The 22,769-nt window shown below is 42.0% G+C and overlaps 1 protein-coding gene across 1 annotated transcript in view; it reads left to right on the plus strand.

Annotated features, from left to right (window-relative positions):
- The window catches only part of papss1 (3'-phosphoadenosine 5'-phosphosulfate synthase 1), a 63,845-nt gene extending 41,482 nt beyond the window's left edge, over window positions 1-22,363 (plus strand). The window contains exons 8-10 of the mRNA XM_068045543.1: window positions 7,058-7,326; window positions 16,191-16,420; window positions 21,151-22,363. Of these exons, the coding sequence (XP_067901644.1) occupies window positions 7,058-7,326; window positions 16,191-16,420; window positions 21,151-21,289 (638 nt within the window). The 3' untranslated portion in view covers window positions 21,290-22,363. The remainder of the gene's footprint in view (window positions 1-7,057; window positions 7,327-16,190; window positions 16,421-21,150) is intronic.
- Window positions 22,364-22,769: the final 406 nt, after the last annotated feature.

Here is a 22,769-nt window from a genome sequence, read left to right on the forward strand (position 1 = left end):
TTCTCTGTCTCCATCTCTGGGGATAGGTTGTCTACCAATATCCATTATAAGCCCACTGACTCCCACAGCTACCTCGACTACACTTCTTCACACCCTACCTCCTGTAAGGACTCCATTCCATTCTCCCAGTTTCTCCGTCTCCGACGCATCTGCTCTGATGATGCTACCTTCCATGACGGTGCTTCTGATATGACCTCCTTTTTCCTCAACCGAGGATTTCCCCCCACTGTGGTTGACAGGGCCCTCAACCGTGTCCGACCCATTCCCCGCACCTCTACCCTCACCCCTTCCCCTCCCTCCCAGAACCGTGACAGGGTTCCCCTTGTCCTCACTTTTCATCCCACCAGCCTCCATATCCAAAGGATCATCCTCCGCCATTTTCGCCACCTCCAGCGTGATGCCACTACCAGCCGCATCTTCCCCTCCCTTCCCCTGTCAGCATTCCGAAGGGATCGTTCCCTCCGCGACACCCTGGTCCACTCCTCCATTACCCCCACCACCTCGTCCCCGTCCCAGGGCACCTTCCCTTGCAATCGCAGGAGGTGTAATACCTGCCCATTTACCTCCTCTCTCCTCACTATCCCAGGCCCCAAACACTCCTTTCAGGTGAAGCAGCGATTTACTTGTACTTCTTTCAATGTAGTATACTGTATTCGCTGCTCACAGTGTGGTCTCCTCTACATTGGGGAGACCAAGCGCAGACTGGGTGACCGCTTTGCGGAACATCTCCGCTCAGTCCGCAAGCAGGACCCTGAGCTTCCGGTTGCTTGCCATTTCAACACTCCCCCCTGCTCTCATGCTCACATCTCTGTCCTGGGATTGCTGCAGTGTTCCAGTGAACATCAACGCAAGCTCGAGGAACAGCATCTCATCTACCGATTAGGCACACTACAGCCTGCCGGACTGTAAATTGAGTTCAATAATTTCAGAGCATGACAGCCCCCCACTTTACTTTCATTTTTAGTCATTTTTAGTTATTTTTTCTTCCTTTTTTTTGCATTCCTTTTTACATTTTTTACAATCTTTTTTTGCATTTATTTCATTTCATCTTAGTTTGTTCAGTTTGCTTACCCACTGTTTTTTTCAGGTTGTTTTTCTTCAGGTTTGCACTTGCTGCTGTTCAATATTCAGTATATTCACACCTAATCTGTACTAATGCTTTGTCTTTCAACACACCATTAACATATTGTTTGCCTTTGCTCCGTGACCTTTTGGTCAGCTATGTGGCCTGGTCCAATCTGCACCTTCTCCTTTGTTATCTCTTGCCCAACCCCCACCTCACTTGTTTATAATCTGTGACTTTTCTAATATTTGTCAGTTCCGAAGAAGGGTCACTGACCCGAAACGTTAACTCTGCTTCTCTTTCCACAGATGCTGCCAGACCTGCTGAGTGAATCCAGCATTTCTTGCTTTTTGCACCTGATAACCATATGCTTTTGTAATAATTCTCATTCTGGAGACTATTAAAGGGCTCCAATACATCAGGAGTTCAGATGATGCCATAAGCTATGTTTGTTGGCATCTTCGATGTGCAATTATTGCTTTGGAACATCCTAGAATGATCTTTCCTTTTTCTATGTTCCAGTTTATAGCTTTCCATATACCTTTTTGCCAACAGCTATCATAATAGACAACAACAGATGGCCATTACTCATGATCAGGCTAAAAGTGTTGACACAATTAGTGATTAGGCCAACAGTGATATGAAGATTTATATAATTGACTGACATGAGGATTTATACTATTGATTAATGCAGGAGAGTGTGATGGCTTCCGTGCAAATTGTTTACTGTGATAAAACATTCACTACCAGGTGGCGAGTTAAAAAAAATTAGCAAGTTAAGAGTAAGGAGGGAAATTAAACAACATTTTGACCAAAATAGTAATAGAGTTGTGGGTGAAGTTACCATGGAGGCCTTTGAAGTGGATGTTATGAATGGGTTCAAGCGACAGTTAGTTGCATTTCTGGAGAGAGAGAGAGAGACCAACAAAGGGCGAAGGCGAGAAAGTGGGTAGGTGTTACTGATTTGTTCAAAAGTGACAGGGTTGTTGGAGCCTGATCTGATGATCTTAGGAACATAGCAACAAGATTAGCCATTCAGCTTCTGATTCATTCTCTGCTATTAACTAGATTAGGCTGATCTTTTGGTCTTCCTCAAAATGTTATCTTCTAACAAGCTTTTAAGTCTTAGATGGATTGCTTAATATGATCTTCTGATTGTATAAACCTAAGTAAGCGAAGAAACATGGTTAATGTTGGTCCTCACAAGCAATTACTCTGGGACATAGCTGGACTTTCCAAGTACCCTTCAGTATTTGTTATTGCACATGAAGTGTCAGAATAATATTCTCTGAAGCCATATAGGAACTTGGTTGCCCAGTTGAGTGCTGAGACCCTAAACTGATCACAAATTTTAGGGCTTTGTCTCAAATTGGGTAGTATCTTGCACTGACTCACTGGATGGGCCATGACACAGAAGCAAGATGCTTCATCTCATGAGGAGAGGAGACGAGAAGATGACCAGTTGAGCAGCTGTAATCATGGCCTTTCAAAGCATTGACAAAGTTACAAAACTGATATATGAAACTAATGGATAGGAAGAAGAACTATCCCATCAAGACTGCCCCACACCATGATGACAAGACCATGAAAACTCCAAGCAGTGGGGATTCAGGATAAATCTTGGGAATGAATGAGAAATTGGCTCAAGAGGAGAACAGAAAGTTTTAGTTATGTTGGGTGGGAGAGGAGAGTGCTGAATGGCATGCCAGGGGTTAATTTTGGAACTGCTACTGTTAGTACTTTATACGTCAATGACTTGAATTCAGAAACATAAGTTGGCTAATGGTTTCTGATAACAGTTCAGAAAATTCAAAATGATTTGGACAAAGTATGCAAGTGAGCAGAACCATTGTAAATAACACTTAATGCAGACAAGTGTAAATCACTGCAAATAGGAAGGGAAAATTGGTGACACGTAAATCCATGAATGGTGTAGGAGTAGCTGAGGAAGCTGAAAGAAAAGAAAGGACTTGCATTATATAGCACCCTTCATGTCCTCAGGACATCCCAAAGCAGGTCACAGCCACTGAAGTACTTTTGAAGTGCTGTCACTGTTTAGTATGCAAACATGGCAGCCAATTTATATGTAACAAAATCGCACAAGCAGCAGTATGATAAATGGCCAGCACTCCTTTAGCACTACATTGTTGTGCAGTCCTCGATTATATGCTTAAATCTTTGGAGTGGGCGGAAAACTGTTTTTTTTGACTTCGAGGTGACAATGAGGCAAGCTGACACTGAAGAAACCAAGAAGCATTAGTGCACTTATCCAGCTAATGCAGATCAGCAATCAACAAAGCCAATAGAATGTTGAACTATATAGCCAAAAAGTAGAAGTCATGTTCAAATTTTGGATGCTGTCCATCCAGTTTTGGTTATTGAGAAAAAAGAGGCATTCAAATACTAGAGGCACTTCAGGTGTAGTTGATCTGTAATTGATGGAGGTCTGAATTGTAAGAAAAGGTAGGAGGAATTTGTGCATTTCAAGGAAAGGAGCTGTTTGTGAAGTCATCTTATAACGGTTTACATAAGAACTAGGAGCAAGAGTAGGCAATTCAGCCCCTCGAGCCTGCTCCGCCATTCAATACGATCATGGCTGATCTCATCTCGGCCTCAACTCCACTTTCCTGCCTGTTCTCCATAACCCTTCAACCCATTTCTAATTAAAATCTGTCTATCTCCTCCTTAAATTTACCCAATGTCCCGGCATCCACCGCACTCTAGGGTAGTGAATTCCACAGATTCACGACCCTTTGAGAGAAATAATTTCTCCTCATCTCTGTTTTAAATCTGCTACCCCTTATCCTAACAATAACCTCTCGTTCTAGATTGCCCTATAAGAGGAAACATCCTCTCTATGTCTACTTTGTCAATCCTCTTAATTATCTTATATACCTCAATTAGATCTCTTCTCATTCTTCTAAACTCCAGAGGGTAAAAGCCTAAACTGCTCAATCTCTCTTCATAAAACAAGCCCCCCCATCTCTGGAATCAATTTAGTGAACCTCCTCTGAGCTGCCTCCAATGCAACTACATCCTTTCTCATGTAAGGGAACCAAAACTGTACTCAATACTCCAGGTGCGGTCTCACTAATGCCTTGTACAGTTACAGCAACACTTCCCTACTTTTATACTCTATTCCTTTAGCAATAAACGCCAAAATTCCATTTTCCTTCCTTATCACCTGCTGTACCTGCAAACTAGTTTTCTGCGATTCATGCACGAGGACATCCAGATCCTTCTGCACCGAAACACTCTGAAGTTTTTCTCCATTTAGATAATTTACCTTTCTATTTTTCTGACCAAAATGGATAACCTCACATTTTTCCATGTTAAAATCCATCTGCCAAATTTTGGCCCAATTTTCTACTCTATCATATCCATTTGTAGATTTCTTGTTTCTTTATTGCAACTTACTGTCCCACCTATTTTAGTGTCATCTGCAAATTTGGCTATAGTACCTTCTATCCCTGCATCCAGGTCATTTGTATAGATTGTAAATAGTTGGGGCCCAAGGACCGAACCCTGTGGCACCCCACAAGTTACATCTTGCCAACCAGAAAAAGACCCATTTATCCCGACTCTCTGTTTTCTGTTGGTTAGCCAATCCTCTATCCAAGCTAATAAATTGCCCCTAACCCCATGTGAACTTAGCTTGTGTATTAACTTTTTGTGCAGCACCTTATCAAATGCCTTCTGGAAGTCCAGATAAACTACATCTACAGGATCCCCATTATCCACTTTGCTTGTTACAGCTTCGAAGAATTCTAGCAAATTAGTCAAACACGATTTATCCTTCATGAAACCATGCTGACTCTGATAGATTGCGTTTTGACTTTCTAAATGTCCTGTTATTACTTCCTTAATAATGGATTCTAACAATTTCCCAATGACAGATGTTAAACTAACTGGTCTATAGTCTCCTGCTTTCTGCCTCCCTCCCTTTTTGAATAACAGCGTGACATTAGCTTTTTTCCAATCCATTGGAATCTTTCCCGTATCCAGAGAATTTTGGAATATTATAACCAATGCATCCACTATCTCCACTGCCACTTCCTTAAGACCCTAGGATGTAGGCCATCAAGCTCAGTACTTTTTCCCTAGTGATGATGATTGTTCTAAGTTCCTCCCTTTCTATAACCTCTGCATTACCTGATACTGTCGGGACGGTACTAGTGGCCTCCACTGTGAAAACTGAAGCAAAATACTGATTTAGTGTCTTTGCTATTTCTGTGTTCCCTTTTATTAACTCCCCAGTCTCATCCTCCAAAGGACAAACATTCACTTTAGCTACTCTCTTCCCTATTTTATACTTATAGAAGCTATCCATTTTTATATTTTGCACTAGTTTTCTTTCATAATTTAGCTTTGCTCTTTTTATTACATTTTTAGTAACCCTTTGTTGATTTTTAAAAGTTTCCCAATCTTCCAGCCTGCCACTGGCCTTTGCAATATGGTATGTCTTAGTTTTTGTCTTTATGTTCTCCTTAACTTCCTTGCTTAGCCATGGATGTTTCTTCCCCCTCTTAGAATCTTTCTTCCTCTCTGGGTTTGTTAGGAAACTGCACCTGCCTGTTGTGTTGTGCCCCAGGGCAGGTCCTAACTCAATTCTCATACGTGAGATTCTTGAACCACTTACTAGGGAAGAGTAGTTAAGGTGGTTTCCCCTTTCCTCCTTCATTCTTTTTACGTCTGCAGTATCTTTCACAAGGGCTGCAACCAAAACAGCAGTAGGCTACCTGCATCCATTGGACACAAGGACCCCGCTGGATGTTAGTCCTGTATTCAAAGCCTGTACTCTGCTTTCTCTGCTTGTCAGAACTGTCTGAAGTTGGACCCGAACCCAATCCTTCTGACATAGAGGGGGAATCCTACCATTAAGCCAGTCATCACTCCATCCAGAGTCGAGTACCCTTGATAGATGTCAGCTACAGTATTTGGAGACTTTGTTGTAGTCTTCACTCGCTGGGGCTGTCTAGAGTGGTTTTAAACCTTTGAGCCTCTGATTGTGAGGCAGGAATACTACCACTCAGCCAAAGGCACACTCCAATGTGGGGTAATAAAAGCAAAAACACGGAACATTACTTCAAATTGACACAGATTCAAGCTGATAAAAGGAAAATTTAGGGTAGTAGGAAATTCTTATTGCTCTTTAGTTCGAATACACTAGTATACATTAATCTTTGAGGGGTAGAGTTTCCACTTTGTGTGATTTTGGTGCAAATTGCATTTTGAAAAGTATTATACCCCAAATTTCTGCTCAAACTCGTTTGTGATTCACTGAATACAATATCTACCATGAATCAGTGCAATCAAACAGCTTTTTAAAAATGTAGTTTTGTTAGTGAGCGTGAGAAATAATATTCCTTGATGTATTTAATATTTAATTTTTGGTAACTTAGAAATTTCAATTAATGCAGCAGGTTTATCACAAAATAAGCATTTTAAATCAGTCAATCCACTTTCCGGTTAGATTGGCGTACAATCAGTTTATTAGTAAATTGCAAAAAAAAACTTGAAAACATTTTGAAATGTGCCAATTAGTGTATTTGTGCTCAAAAAATCCAGCTTAATTTTTGGAGCCTCCACGAAGACTTGCAAATGAGCCCAATTAGCGGAAACTCCCAATAGTTCAATCGGAGATGGTGTGGGCATTTTGTGGGTGGGACCTGCTAGTGGGGTGCTTTTAAAACTATCGCAGAAACTCGAGTTGTGTTGAACATAAATTGCACTTAAAACTCTGCAATCTTTTACGATGGTTATGCCAGTATAAGGGGAAATTGCACTGATAACACCAGTGCAATTGACTGGAAACTCCAGGTCTTAGTGTATAATATGCTTGGTGTACTGTGGCAGGGAGCTTTACTGATTGGCTTGGGCTGTAAACCACCCTGGAGACTGTTTGCAGGGATTGGCAGTGATGTTAGTTTAAAAAAAAATTAAAATGGATCTTTCCAGTGAGGTAAACGTGTCCTAATTGTTTTAATCCTCTAGATGCTGTCTTCGCATTTCAGTTACGCAATCCAGTGCACAATGGGCATGCTCTATTGATGCAGGACACCTTTCAGCAGTTGATTGAACGTGGCTACAGGCGTCCAGTTCTTCTTCTTCACCCATTAGGGGGTTGGACGAAAGATGATGATGTACCTTTATTATGGAGAATGAAGCAGCATGCTGCCGTATTGGAAGAGAGGATACTTAAACAGGAATCTACTGTCGTGGCCATCTTCCCATCTCCCATGATGTACGCTGGACCAACCGAGGTGACTTTTCTGTCCCTTTCCATTTCGTATCCCCCATTTAGTAATGAATTATCATTGTAAGAAGTTGTGTACGATCATATTTGTTTTGTGCCATTTGATGTGTGACAATATCTTCTTTCAAATGTGTTGGTTAGTCAAGCAAATATGCTCCATGCCTGGGGTGTACGAAGGTCCAAAAGACAGTGCTAAGTACAAGGATATTTCATTGCTTTTATGCAGTAATCATAAAATCTTACAGCCAGAATAAGGTCATTCAGCCCATTGGGCCTGCGCTGGCTCTTTCAAAGAGCTATCTGATTAGTCTGCTGGCCCGCTGTTTCTCCATCACCCTGAAGGGGTGAAAGTAATCAAATCTGCATTGCTGTCAAAAGCACTAACAATTCTCTTAGCAGCAATTGTAAAAGAGGAACTACAATAAATAAGATGAAATCCAACTTTTATATTCTTTCAGAAACTGGGTCCCATTGAAGGGTCTTGTCCATCATTGGGTTAATGCAAAGCTGATTAGAAAGTATTTCTCAAACCTAGTTTCTAGGTACTTGTTAAAATGTTTCAGTTAATAGTCTTCTTATAAACTACAAAGTCCACCTTGCATTTCTCGAATGCCATGCATTTGCATCAAGTATCATATCAATTGCGGTCCTTCTATAACTATTTTTGTAGAAACTCTGCAGAAGTCTAACAATCTGAAATCTCATTCAGCAAATGAACACTTGGAAAGTGTTCTGCAGGATTTAGGATGCATTATATAAGTAGATGCTTCAGTGATTTTTTTTCCTCCTTAAAACTGCTCTGGATTAATTTGTATGTAGTGACACCAAGTATCATCACCTCATTCCATGACCATATGAAAGGCACAATTCAGCATAGCGGTGCCTCATCAGACCCCTTTCCTATCCTGAGTGGCGTGAAACAGGGCTGTGTTCTTGCACCTACACTGTTTGTTCTTCTCACTGCTGCTCTCACATGCATTCAAGTCTTCAGAAGAAGGAATTTTCCTCCACACAAGATCAGATGGCAGGTTGTTCAACCTTGCCGTCTTAGAACGAAGACCAAAGTACGGAAGGTCCTCATCAGGGAACTCCTCTTTGCTGACGATGCTGCATTAACATCCCACACAGAAGAGTGTCTGCAGAGACTCATCGACAGGATTGTGGCTGCCTGCAATGAATTTGGCCTAACCATCAGCCTCAAGAAAACGAACATTATGGGACAGGATGTCAAACATGCTCCATCCAGCAATATCGACATCCACGCTCTGGAAGTGGTTCAAGAGTTCACCTACCTAGGCTCAACTATCACCAGTAACCTGTCTCTCGATGCAGAAATCAACAAGCGCATGGGAAAGCCGTCTGCTGCTATGTCCAGACTGGCCAAGAGGGTGTGGGAAAATGGCACACTGTCACGGAACACAAAAGTCCAAGTGTATCAAGCCTGTGTCCTCAGTACCTTGCTCTATGGCAGCGAGGCCTGGACAAGGTATGTTAGTGAAGAGCAACGTCTCAACTCATTCCATCTTTGCTGCCTCCGAAGAATCTTTGGCATCAAGTGGCAGGACTGTATCTCCAATGCGCAAGTCCTCGAGGCGGCCAACATCCCCAGCATATACACCCTACTGAGCCAGCGGCGCTTGAGATGGCTTGGCCATGTGAGCCACGTGGAAGATGGCAGGATCCCCAAGGACGCATTCTACAGCGAGCTCGTCACTGGTATCAGACCACCGGCTGTCCATGCCTCCGCTTTAAAGATGTCTGCAAACGCAACATGATGTCCTGTGACATTGACCACAAGTCATGGGAGTCAGTTGCCAGTGATCGCCAGAGCCTACGGACAGCCATAAAGACGCGTCTAAAGAGTGGTGAGTCGAAGAGACTTAGCTGTTGGCAGGAAAAAAGACAGAAGTGCAAGGAGAGAACCAACTGTGTAACAGCCCTGATAACCGATTTTATCTGCAGCGCCTGTGGAAGAGTCTGTCACTCTAGAATTGGCCTTTATAGCCACTCCAGGCGCTGCTCCACAAACCACTGACCACCTTTAGGCACTTATCCATTGTCTCTTGAGACAAGGACGCCAAAGAAGAAGAAGAGTGACACCAGCAATTATTTTAGAAGTTTCTAGAAGGAGGGCAAAACAAAATCATTACATTCCCAAGAATTCACTGACTAACCCACACCGCAATGTTGACTTCAGGCTGTGTATGAGGGCATGAAGCTGACCAGATGTGGTGTACCTGTGGAGTTTAGCAATTTACATTTGGCACTAAATATAAAGGATCAAACGCTCAGAATAAACTTCTGCCAAAATGTGTCCAATGCTTTTTGAATTTTATGTGCTTCACCTGCCAAAGCAGCCAGACGTTCAAGTTCCTGGATCACTTTATTTGATACTCTTCTAAACAATGAGTATAAAATACACTTAAGAGCATGCAATGATTTCCAAAGGAAAAGTGCCTGAAATTTAATGAAAGACCACAAAAGAAGCTAAATGAGCAATTTAAACTACAAACAGTAGAAGTAGTGTTTATTTTTTTTTTAAATGTATTTTTGCAGTCCTAAAGCAGCTGGAAGGCTGGAGACAGTCTACTTGATTTATATGTTATAATTATTATAGATACATGCTTGGTAATTTTGTGGTGTTCTACATTTTGATGCATAGTCAAATGTATTTTGCTGTATAATGTTTTAGGTTAGTTTGTTACTTATAGTCCTCCCAGTGGCCCAAAGGAATATTGCAACATATGACCCTATAACAGCTTTATTAGTCTTTCTATGACTAATCTAGTCATAGATAGACTAATAAAGCTGTTATAGGGTCATATCTTGCAATATTCTACTGAATATGAAAGGAAATAATGCAGGACTATGGGGAAAGAGCTGGGAAGTGAGACTAATTGGATAGTTCTTTCCAAGATGGGCCCAGACATGATGGGCTGAATGGCCTCCTTCCTTGCTGTACGATTCTAATATTAGTTGGTCTCCTGTGATGTTACTCAGGGGTAGTTAAGACCAAGTAAAATGGGGTTAGAGAGTGGGGGATAATTGGCCCAGAGTTATGCAGACATAATCCATTTATCCTTTCAAAGTCATGTATTCTGTCCTAATTTCATATATTTCAATATAAATTCCTAAAATAGTATTCAAATACCTGAAGATTGAGTTAAGACTGTAGGAAATCACTTTCTAAGTGAACTCAAGGGTTTAAAATTACATTGTCCTTTAGTCCCGTTCTTAAGAAAATGTCAAGACATGGATATTTTGACACTGTAGGGTGTTGGGTGAACAACCTAGCAGCCCCTTTCAAAAGAGTTTAAACTTTGAAGACTGTGGTTATGGTATTTTGTACTGATCTAAAATCTCCCAGTTTTTCCATTGGTTTCTGCTCCTTCTCTTAGTCAGCTGCTGATATTTGAAAACTGAAATGGAACAGTAGATTGCTTGAAGTGAATTGTAGATGGTTCCACACTCATAACCTGGAAGGTTTGAAACAGTACCTTAATTGCAGTCCTTGAGTGTCATCCTTTACACTTTTGTAGAGGATATCTTAATAACAGATTTACCCCAGAACTTTCTCGAGTATAAAAGAACTGCAAGTCTTAAGCTTCACTTAAAAATGATCTTCAGTTAACTAGTGGAGAGATACATATGCAAATAGTAAATCATGTGCTGGGATGGGTTGATGTTTTTCACTGGTGTTCTCAGTTAGGTAATGTGGTTGGTCATTTCCTACTCAGCTCCTAAACACTGAGTGTCCTCTTGGGTAATCTAAGAAGCCAACATATCTGGGAATACATAACAGAGTGATAACAGCACACTTGACTAAATGACCCATGTGCACTTCCTTGTAGTTTCTCAAATCATGATCGAGCGTCACTATTGTGCTTCTCCTATAGGAGTGAACAAGTCTTGGAATCAATAGCACAGTTGCCAAATTCTAGAATAAGTCCTAAGACTGCCAACCCGTAAGCGACTGGTTACATGTGTGAATTGCTATTACATTGGGCATAGAATCTCTCTGTTGCTGTTATAGAATATTGCTGTATCCAAGCACAGACTTTGACTAATCAAAGCAATCTGCTGCCTTTTTTTGTTGTTGAATCCGCCCGTAACGTCCCATTTCCAGAATACTTTGTGGGAGAACTTTCTTGACGCTGCCAAATTTGTGGGTTTGGCAGTCTTCGCATCCTGTGTTGGTAGTCGGTACAGATGGCAGATTGGTCTGGTGTGCCTGGTATTCTGAACAACAAAACAGCATATTGAGAACAGGACATTTCACACCTATAGTGCAGTACTGTAGAAAATTCACTTTCTAACTTTTAAAAGTGCCCTGGGAAAATACATCCTATCTAAGTATTTGTTTTATGGGTGGTAGGTGGGGAGCTGGGAATTAGACAGTACTGTCCATTGTTGGTTGGCATCTTTCCATATGCGAAAGATGGTGGACACACAGCAAACAATCCATTTAGGTGGGGTGTCTTCTCTTGCTGCACCTTTGCTGATGGTGGTTAATGCCAGTCCTTGAGAGGCAGGTTCTGCCACAAGTGCTGCACGTGAAGCTGCCAAGTGATGGTATGAGTTGTTGCTTTTGATGTTGGCGCCTGTTGCCAAGCTGCTGCAGCAACTGCTTATTGTGGTAGTGCACAGCAGCCCACAGGATGTATCGCCATTTCCCTTTTGCCAGCTGATGACTCCCAGGTACGAGAGTCAACATTTAGGGCCTCATGACACGCTTGCAAGCATCCTTGAAGCGGAGCTTTGGGCTCCCCACTGGTATTCTGGCCCTATCTATCTCACCATACAGAAGGTCCTTGGATATGCAACTGTCTTCCTTCCTGCGGATGTGTCCGATCGATTGAAGCCATCTCTATTTGATTGGTGCCAACACACTTGGGAGCTCTGCCTTTGAGAGGACTGCCGCATTTGTGATTTTTGTCCTGCCAGGATATCCACTTAATGCGCCACAGACAGCAAAGATGGAAATTGACCACCTTTTCCTGATAGCTGTAAGTTGCCCATGTTTCTCAGCCATACAGCAAGATGCTGAGAACACAGGCATTATCAGCTTGTCCTAAGACTCAGCTTGGTGTTATCCCATGCGCGTTTCGCGAGTTGGCTCCTTTCCCTATGCTTGTATCGAGCTCTGCATCAAGGGACAAATTGTTTGTCACCATGGACCCAAGGTAGTAGAATTTACTAACCACTTCCAGTGGGCTGCCTTTTTCAAATTCTAGCTGCGTATTATATTTAGAGTCTCAAATTCTTGATGAGTAAAGACACTTGTTTTATATAACACCTTTCACAACCTCAGGCTGTCCTAAAGTGCTTTATAGCCAATTAAGTATTTTTGAAGTGTAGTCATGGTTGTAGTTTAAGAAATGTGGCAACCATTTTGAGCAAGGTCCCACAAACAGCAGTGATGCACATGACTAGGACATTGTTCTGATGGAAGGTCATCAAATTGAACGTCAGTACAGTTTCTCTTTCCATAGATGTTGCCTGAGCTTTCCCACATTTTTGGTTATTTCTTCTGTTTTGAGTATTAGTTAAGGGATAAATGTGAGCCAAGACACCGGGAAATTCCTCTCCTCCACTTCAGATAGTTTCATGAAATCTGTTACATCCACCTGAGAGGACGGACAGGGCTTCAGTTTACTGTCTCATCCAAAAAATGGCATCTTCGACAGTGCAACACTCCCCTCAGTTCTGCTCTGAAGTGTCAGCCTAGATATGTGCTCAAGTCTCTGGAGTGGGGTGTGAACCATGACCATCTGACTTTGGTGAGAGTTCTATTGCTGAGCCAAGGCTGATGAGGCAGAGTAAATATTAGCTCCTCTGCTGTGATGGCTATATTTCACAACATACAGCATTGCAGTTAACATTCAGTGTAAAAAAATCCATTCACAGCCAGATATGAGTAATTTTATCTTTGCAGATATATAGTGCAGACAGCTACCTAAATTATAGAGCTAGCTCATTCACCATGTAAAAGTTGCATTAATATTTCCAATGGTGTCCATTGTAAATTGCAGTTCGGATTAGTTGCAGTCAGACTTTGCCTTTAAGCTAGGCTGCAAGGCTGTTACCTCTTTGTATTCTTTATTAGTAGATCACAAGATACCTAAGGATGGAGATGCTATTTAGCCCATCTTAATTCATTTATCCAGAAGCGATTGCCGACCTCCGCCTTGCAGGATCCAACTATTTCTTAAATAATTCCAAGGTTTTTCACTCCCATCTTAAAGTCCATTCCGAGTATCACTAACTCTTTGTGTAAAGCACAACTTCTATTAATAGTATTAAATTTAACTATACCCTCTTGTCCTACTTGATTATAGTTTAAAGTAATATTCCTGTTTTACCTTATCCATTCCCTCATCAATCTTGTATGCTGTTATGACCGAGGGGGGAGGAGTGCACTGTTTATTCTAGTTCCACTTCTCCATGGGTAACAACACATATTTAAATTTTTTCCCACTTACCAATATGCTCAATCATAGACTCTATTTTTATTCCAGAGTAAAGCACACCAACCAGGTTTCCTTAATAAATAACAAAATGATCAGTTTATTATGAAACAAGTCTTAAGCAGTAATGAAGTAAAGCATAAACACACAGATTGAAATATTAAAGTTCCCTTTTTATCTTAGCCCCTCACACACACACACACACACACATACACCATTTAACTGGAAAATTAAAGGGAATTTTGTTTATAGAGCTCTATTACAGACAAAAAAAACTTGAGCTGAATACTTGCTAATTTGTGAAGAAACAGCAGATGAGATACATTGTGTTCCAAAACTGGCATACAGTCTCGCCTCCGAGTACACGTTGACAGCTCACTGGGATGTTTTAGAACAGTTCTTTTCAGGCGGCATTGAGAATTAATTTAGCAGGCTTTTCTTCAAAGACTGGACAGGATGAGTTCACACAGTGGACTTCTCAGGGTCTTTTAGAGAGGTGCTGAAAAGCTGAGCTGGGTTGTGGTCTTCTCTCCTTCCTTTGGAATTCTGTCATTGGAAGTTCTCTCTTTTTATACAGTTCAACCCCAACTCAAAACTATTCAAAGGCAAAACTGACAACAGGGTGTCAACCTTTTGACGTCCGGCAATCTTGACCTGTCACTTCTTTGTAAACAGCTTCTCCAGGTGTTCAAAGTTCTCTGTTGTTTATTGAGCTGGAAGTCAGGTGGTTTCCAGGAAAGGTTTGTTTTCCTCACAAGGCCTCTCAGTGCCCCTATTAAAAAAACATTTCCAGGGACTGTTTTTCAAAGTCAGGTGGCCTTTAAATGACCCCCTTTGAAAACACCAAAGTTTAAGATTTCTTCAATTTTTCAAAAATGAATCCTCAAAAAATATATTTAACAAAACACAGAGGCACTTTCACAACAATGCCTGTAAAAGATCATTTCTCAGACTCCCATTTAGGCTGAATGACCCAAGTCTGTTTAGTTCTTTCTAACAATCCTGACTGGTGAGGCCGGTAAACAACCTCTTCTGCAGTCCAGGCTTGTCCCCTTTATCGAATGACCCAAGTCTGTTTAGTTCTTTCTAACAATCCTGACTGGTGAGGCCGGTAAACAACCTCTTCTGCAGTCCAGGCTTGTCCCCTTTATCGTACAGACTGGACTCAGTATTCAAGGTGCAGTCTGACCAGAGAACTGTAGCTTTCTCACAGCTTCCTCTGGCTTGTATTCTACTGTTTTGGCTTCAACATTCTCTTGATTCAGATGGTTCCTGAGCATATCCTAATTCTTATCAGTGATGCCATCTGACATAAAATGATTTTTAGCCAAAATTCAACAAAAAAACTTGAGCAGCTCAGTGTTCATGCAGCAAAATGATGTATTTGTAAACACTAATTGGGAATATCATCATATAATATTTTCTTCAAGTTCTTCCCTGTTCGACTTTGCCACAAAACCTGACTTCCCACCATTATGCTTTATCCCAGGGTGAATTAAAAGAGAAAATACGGCAAGAACCTCAAATGCAAATTCCTTATTCTATGGCGTGTCCTACAGTTTTGATATCCTTCTGACATTAATTATAATGCCATAGAGTGTTTGAAGCAGATGTGAGCAAACCTATTCTAATGAGATTGGATAGAGGTTCCTGAGAGAGCTGGGAGATGAAATTAACCTTTGCCAGAAGGTTCCATGAAAAGAAAATTGAACAAGGTATAAAATGGACTGCCAATTCGCTATGATTCCATGACTGACTAAGACAAATTTCACCCTTGTGTTCCCGTTCCATGAGATGTAAATGGGCAACTACAGGAATTGATGCTGGCTGGTAGTTTGAGAGAACTTCCTTGCTCTGCGCTTTGTGGAGCATGCTTGCTTTGCTCTGTGCATCTGTTTCCTAGTCCTGAGAGAAGCCCTAGTCGTTATGTTTCTAGTTGTAGCTCTTATTTTAAATGGCACACTATGAGACAGGCAAGGCACAGGAAGAGTTGAATATTTCATATTTAAGAACTCTTTCCCTCAAATGGATATTCCCCTTGTAAGCTGCAGTGTGACCAAGTCCAGTAGCTGCATAGCCATACTTCAGAGCACCTTGGAAAGAAATGTCTTTCCCACCTCCTCGTTTTTGGCAATTTTAAGGAATCAGCAGTAATTTGAAGTCATGAACAGTGCTAGATGGAAATTGAGGTAATTGAATGATCCTTTGTAAAGTTGGTTAACGAGTAGACTCCTGGCCAGACCACAAGGGAAAAGTTACACCACAAAGGCTTGAATTTTCAAAACTTGAGCTACTAGTTCTTTGCTTTGATTTTTATTGTCAAGTATGAGAGTGGAATGAAATGAAAGAAAAATGAATAGTTTATATTGTTCAGTTCACACTTTTCATACGTTTATCATTGTAGGTCCAATGGCATTGCAGGTCCCGCATGATTGCAGGGGCTAATTTTTACATTGTGGGCCGAGACCCTGCAGGCATGCCTCATCCGGAGACTAAGAAGGACTTGTACGAACCAACACATGGGGCCAAAGTTCTGACCATGGCCCCTGGCCTACTGTCCCTGGAAATCATCCCATTTCGTGTGGCTGCATACAACAAGGTGAAGAAATGCATGGACTATTATGACCCTGAACAGTAAGTATGAGCTATGATGTTCAGTGCATGACAAGTGCAGTTTGTTTTTATAATCAGGACTGTTCATAAGTTTAAAGTTCCTCATTTTGAACTGCTGTGGGAAGATCTAATTGAGAAAAAAATGTAAGAACTTTAATAGGGGAAATATTCTCAAGCAGTTCAACCTCCTGGCCAGCTGAAAATAGCAAACACAAAAAGCCCGGTTTTTATTTTTTTTAAATTGAAGCACTGTATTTTTTCATGTACCTTATTACAAGCCTTGGGTGAAATTTATAGCTTGAATATTTTGCGGAAATGCACTATACTTTAGCCGCTCCCTCATCACCTCTGTCTAGTCAAATAGGTGACATTGATTTTGGAATACGAGATCCAATATAGCATTGGTCCTGGAGCACCATCTATGTGCTCACTGTTGCAAGTCCAGCCTCTGAGTGGTAGACAGTTGCAGTTAAGTGAATGCAGAGTTAATTGAATCTTTCAAGGCGGAGATGAATAGATTTTTTTTAAAGGAATCAAGGGATATGAACCAAAGACGGGTAAATGGAGTTGAGGTATATATCAGCCATGATCTATCTGAATGCCAGAACAGGCTCAAGGGGCTGAATGGCTGATTTCCATTCCGATGTTCCGAAGTAGCTATATTGGGTGTTAAGTTGCTGTAGGTGCAGATACCTTTCCGTATGTCGTGACATTCTTAGCTGCAGAGGTGCTAGTTGGAGTTCTATGATCTCTTGTTGGCAGGGAAGGTGGCAGCATTCATACCACAACATTTTGCTTGAAGGCCCCCTTTATGATCATTGGTAGTAAAACAAAAATGTGGAGTGTCTATTGACACCACTGTGTCAGGCAATGAGTTGGAGGCAGGACTTGCAACCAAAGAGTCTTTTAAACGGAGTGTCTCCTGACAATACAGAGCATGCGCAGAGTGATTGCTGACGTCATCGGTGCATCAGAACATTTGCCAGCTCACCAGTATGGGTCCGTGCGTGCACGCAGCAACGTCACCATGTAATGACATCCGAGTGTTGCTTCACCGCATGCTGGCTGCGATCGCCGCCTCCATCCTTAACCATGTCACCAACAGTACGCCGCTTCAATCACCGCTTCTCTTCCTGCTCCCTCCCTCAATCACTGCTTGTCTTCCCCAGTTCTTCCTGTTGTTCTCTCCTGCGCCCACCTGCCCGAGACTGTTTGCCACTCGTGACTGTTTGCCACTCGAGACTGATCGCCGCTCCAGCCTGCTGCTTGCTTCCTGTCTCATCACTTCCCCCACTTGCTCCCCCCACCTGCCGCTTTTCCGGACAGCGAGGGAGGGAACGGCAGGTAGACGGGCGCAGGAGAGAATGGCAGGATGGAACGACAAGCAGTCGGGGGCTGCGGGATGGAGCGGCGGGAAGTAGGGAGCAGCGGGATGAAGCGGCATGTAGACGGCATCGGCGGGATAGAACAGTGGGCAGTTGGGAGCGGCGGAATAGGGCAGTCGGGAGCGGCGGGATAGAACAGTGGACAGTCGGGAGTGGCGGGATAGAACAGTGGGCAGTCGGGAGCGGCAGGATGAAGCGGCGAGAAGGTGGGGGCAGGAGGGAGCGGGGAACAGAAGCGGCAATCATGAGAGGGAGCTGGGTACTGTTGGGGGAAGTGTTGAGGTGGCGATTGCAGCCTTTGAGTGAGGGGGCTTGGGTTCACTGTCTTTTGTGTCAAATTGAGCAGCGCCGTCTTTATTACTGGCAGCTGCCTGAGATTTTGCAGACAGTGTTGTTTCTGTTGATGAGGCTGCATTTGTGCATGTGCCGGTACTGCGCCACCCAGCCTATTTTAAAGTTTATTTACACAGGAAGCACCAAAGCAAAGTCTGTTTATAGAGTCTATTTAAAAAGAGTCTCTACAAACTGCAACAAACTGAACTGGTGGATAATATCAATGGGGAACAGGGAAATGACAGATAATTTAAACCAATATTTTGCATCAGTCTTCATGGTGGAGGATACTATAAACATCCCACAAATATCAGATAAACAAGGGGCTAATGGGAGGAAAGACCTTGTAACAGTCTCTATCACGAGGGACAAAGTATTTGAGAAACTAATAGGACAAAAGGCAGACAAGTCGCCAGGACCTGATGGCCTACATCCAAGGATTTTAAAGGAAATGGCTGCAGAGGCATTGGTCAAAATATTCCAGAACTTACTGGATTCTGGGAGGGTCCCAGCGGTTTGGAAAACCGCTATTGTGATGCCCCTGTTCAAGAAGGGAGCGAGACAAAAAGCAGGAAACTATAGGCCAGTCAGCCTAACATCGGTCGTTGGGAAAATGCTAGAGTCCATTATTAAGGAAGAAATAGCAGGACATTTAGAAAAGCTTAGAAAAACTGAGTCAACATGGTTTTGTGAAAGGGAAATCATGCTTGACAGATTTGCTAGAGTTATTTAAGGATATAACAAGCAGAGTTGAGAAAGGGGAACCGGTAGATGTAGTGTATTTAGATTTCCAGAAGGCATTCGATAAGGTGCCACATAAAAGATTATTGCACAAGATAGGAGCCCACGGTATTGGAGGTAATGTATTAGCATGGATTGAGGATTGGTTAACTCACAGAAGACAGAGAGTCGGGATTAATGGGTCTTTTTCAGTTAGAAAGACATAACTAGTGGAGTGCCACAAGGATCAGTCCTAGGGCCTCAATTATTTACTATCTGTGTTAATGACTTGGAGGAGGGGGCAGAGTGTAATATATCCAAATTTGCTGACAATACAAAAATAGATGGAAGGGCATGTTGTGATGAGGACATAAGGAATCTGCAAGGGGATATAGATAGGTTGAGTGAGTCGGTAAAAACTTGGCAGATGGAGTTTAATGTCGGGAAGTGTGAGGTCATGCACTTTGGTAGGAAGATTCAAAAGGTAGATTATTATTTAAATGGAGAGAGACTTCAAAAAAGTGCAGCACAGAGGGATCTGGGTGTTCTTGTGCAAAATGTTCGCCTGCAGGTGCAGCAAGTAATTAAGAAGGCAAATGGAATTTTGGCCTTTATTGCTCGGGGGTTGGAGATTAAAAATAGGGAAGTCTTGTTACAACAGGGTGTTGGTAAGGCTGCACTTGGAGTACTGTGTACAGTTTTGGTCCCCGAATTTAAGAAAGGATATACTGGCGTTGGAGGCAGTTCAAAAGAGATTCACAAGGCTGATTCCTGGGCTGAAGGGGTTGACTTATTAAGAACGGTTAAACAGGTTAGGGCTTTATTCATTACAGTTTAGAAGAATGAGGGGTGATCATATTGAAATGTACAAGATTCTGAGAGGGCTTGACAGGGTAGATGTTGAGAAAATGTTTCCTGTGGAGGAATCTTAAACTAGGGGACATAGTTACAGAATAAGGTGACACTCATTTAAAACTGAGATGCGAAGGAATTTCTTCTCTCAGGGGGTAGTGAATGCCTGGAATTTTCCACCCCAGAGAGTTGTGGAGGCTAGATCATTGAAAATATTTAAAGAGGAGGTAGATCAATTTTTGAAATATCAGGGAGTTGAGGGCTATGAGGAGCTGGCACGAAAGAGGAGTTGAGGTCTGGGGCAGATCAGCCATGATCTTATTGAATGGCGGGGCAGGCTTGAGGGGCCGAATGGCCTGCTCCTATTTCTTATGTTCTTATGTTGTCAGTCAGTGTGGGTTCCAAGCATGATTGATTGAGGGAATTTGCCAGTCACCTACATGCTGGTTGGGTGTATTGGTGTCACTATATGCAGCTGTAAAAATGTCCCATTTTGTGATCTGTAGAATATCAGCTACATTTTACAGAATATTAATTGACTATATTAGATATATACTTAAAAAGGAAAATTTTGCAGGCTGTGGGGAAAGAACAGGGGAGTGGGATGAATCAAAAAGCTGGCATAGGCACGATGAGCCAAATGGCTTCACTAAGGTTGTGCGCCCATAATAGGTTCACATTGTGTGGTAATATTCTGAAACATTTTTTGAATTTAATGTTTGCCTGCAGACATCATTTTTTGTAAAACTTTGAGGATTGTGTCATGCAACCCAAAAAGTGCTGCGCAAATACAAGTCTTGGTGTTCTCAAATTTCAACTCCTCTTAAAAATAAAAGTCTGCAAAGGGTTAAAATGAATAAACTAGAAAATTTAAAGCAGAGCAAAGCACCAGTGTGTAATAGTGCATAGTGATGAAATGTAGGTTCAAGTTTCGAATCTCTGTTGCATTACTTTATACAGGTGACATCTGCAAGCCTGGTACTTTCCCATTGGGAGGGTCAGAGGGAGAAACCTCACTGGACTGCTCTTGCATGCCTCTCAGCAGGCAGCCTTAGAGGCGCATTGGCAGAGGTCTAGAAACAGATTGCCCACCCACCATCTCAGCTGCCCACCAGGGTAGACCACAAGGGGAGAAAGAGGAGAAGAAATTAGAGGCTAACAAACCATCAGGAAAAGAAAGTCTTTAGGAAGATGTTTCAAGAGGGAACTGATCTCATCAGAGATGGTTTAGAAAAGGACTGCACTGAATTAGCTGTAAAGATATTACTATTTTCACTGCATGCTATGAAAGCTTACGGTCTCACCCAACCTATTCTAGAAATTGTTTACCACCTTTTTGGCTCGAAAATAAAGTAAGTAAATATGCCAGAACTAAAAATAAAGGATTTAGTGCATAATGCATTTTATATTGTGCGAGTTAGTTCCCTTTTTAATTCCGGCACTTTGTTTTCTGATTTCAAGTCACGAAGATTTTGATTTTATCTCTGGAACACGCATGCGTAAGTTAGCGCAGGAAGGGGAGAATCCACCACAAGGCTTCATGGCAGCGAAAGCGTGGGCAGTCCTGACTGAATACTACAAGTCCTTGGAGAAGGCCTAGATGGGAGCAGTGAAAATGAGACAGAACAGTTCTTTAATTGATAGCAGGGGACCACACACACAGCAAGTGTTTCAGCAATTTTACTGGTGTTAGTTCGGAACCAGTGTTCTTTCTTAAGCTACATCACTGTCTGCACAAGTCTTATGAGCTTTATTATGTGTCAGGACTTATAGAGATGCTCTGTGTACCGTTTTGCTTTTCTTTGTGTTGACATGTTTTTATTCCTTCATTTAATGGTTGGCATTTCCAGTCCAAACCAGCCTAGAAAACTTCATACATTTTATAGGGCATTCGATGGGCTGAGTTTTCAATTGGAACAATTTTAAAGATGACACTGTTTACTAACTAAGATTACTTAGCTTTTGTTTAACTGCTTCTGTATTTAATATAGGTAAGTTTGGCTATCTTTGAACTACCAATTCCATCACCTACAGTTCTTGAGTTTGGGGATTTTTTAAATTTTTAGTTGTTGATTTTGGAGGGGTATGAACAGGAGGCTCTCCTATATACACTTCGCATACAATTACACCGAGATTTGAAGAAGGGGCTAATGAATATCATACTTTTTGTTCTTCATGTATGACAGCAAATGAACTGATAAGTGGCCATACTGCTAGACCTATGCCTGTCATTAGCACGTTGAATCAGATAGCTGTTGTACACCCTCCCTAGAGTAGTGATTAGGTTAATCCGATCTGCACGTGGTGACAGTTGGATTTTTGTCTCAGATGTGTACAGTGATCTGAAATTAACAGGTGGTTTTGACTTTGGGCCAACTACTTGGGCTGACTTCCATCGAAGCTCAATAAATGGAAGTATTCCCAGTGAAGTTCAGAGGTCTCTCATTTTTAATGGGTGGGTGGGGGTGCGGTGGGAAGACCCAAAAGCTTCCAAAACCTAGCTATAAAATGTTGGATTATGAGTGTAGTAAAGTCAGGTGATATGCTTGTAGCATGATTGGTAATGTAATTTGCAGACTTATTAGTTACTGTTGCCTTGTATGCAGCTGTTGACATAAGAAAGTGCACTTGATGTCTGTCAATGCCTGCATAATAAAGATTGTGTTCCATTCAATTTAAGGATCTTTTATTGATTTGGACCCGTCAGTATTCAGTTTTGATTCTAAAGTTCATCTTTACTTTTTGAAGGTGAAGTCTGACGACAATCTCCCTTCTGTTTCTAAAGGTTCAGCTTTTCAGATGCTTCAAACATCACCTTTTGTCTGAGATTTTGAGACCACCTACCACTTTGGATTCCACCAAAGCCTTTCCTACCTGTCTGTTAGTAATGTGTTTTTCTTCTCTCCTTTCCCCTCCCCCCATCCCTTCTGTCCCCATTCCCTTCCTCTCCTGCGGGCACTGAGTCACACAAGGGTTTGATTGTAATGATGCCCACAGCCCTCCAGTATCCCATGTCAAGTGCCATTCTCTACTTGAGCTGCCTGTGGAATCATGGAGATCATTACAGTCAAGCCCATTCT

This window comes from Heterodontus francisci, chromosome 1, assembly GCF_036365525.1.
Source record: "Heterodontus francisci isolate sHetFra1 chromosome 1, sHetFra1.hap1, whole genome shotgun sequence".
NCBI classification, from domain to species: domain Eukaryota; kingdom Metazoa; phylum Chordata; class Chondrichthyes; order Heterodontiformes; family Heterodontidae; genus Heterodontus; species Heterodontus francisci.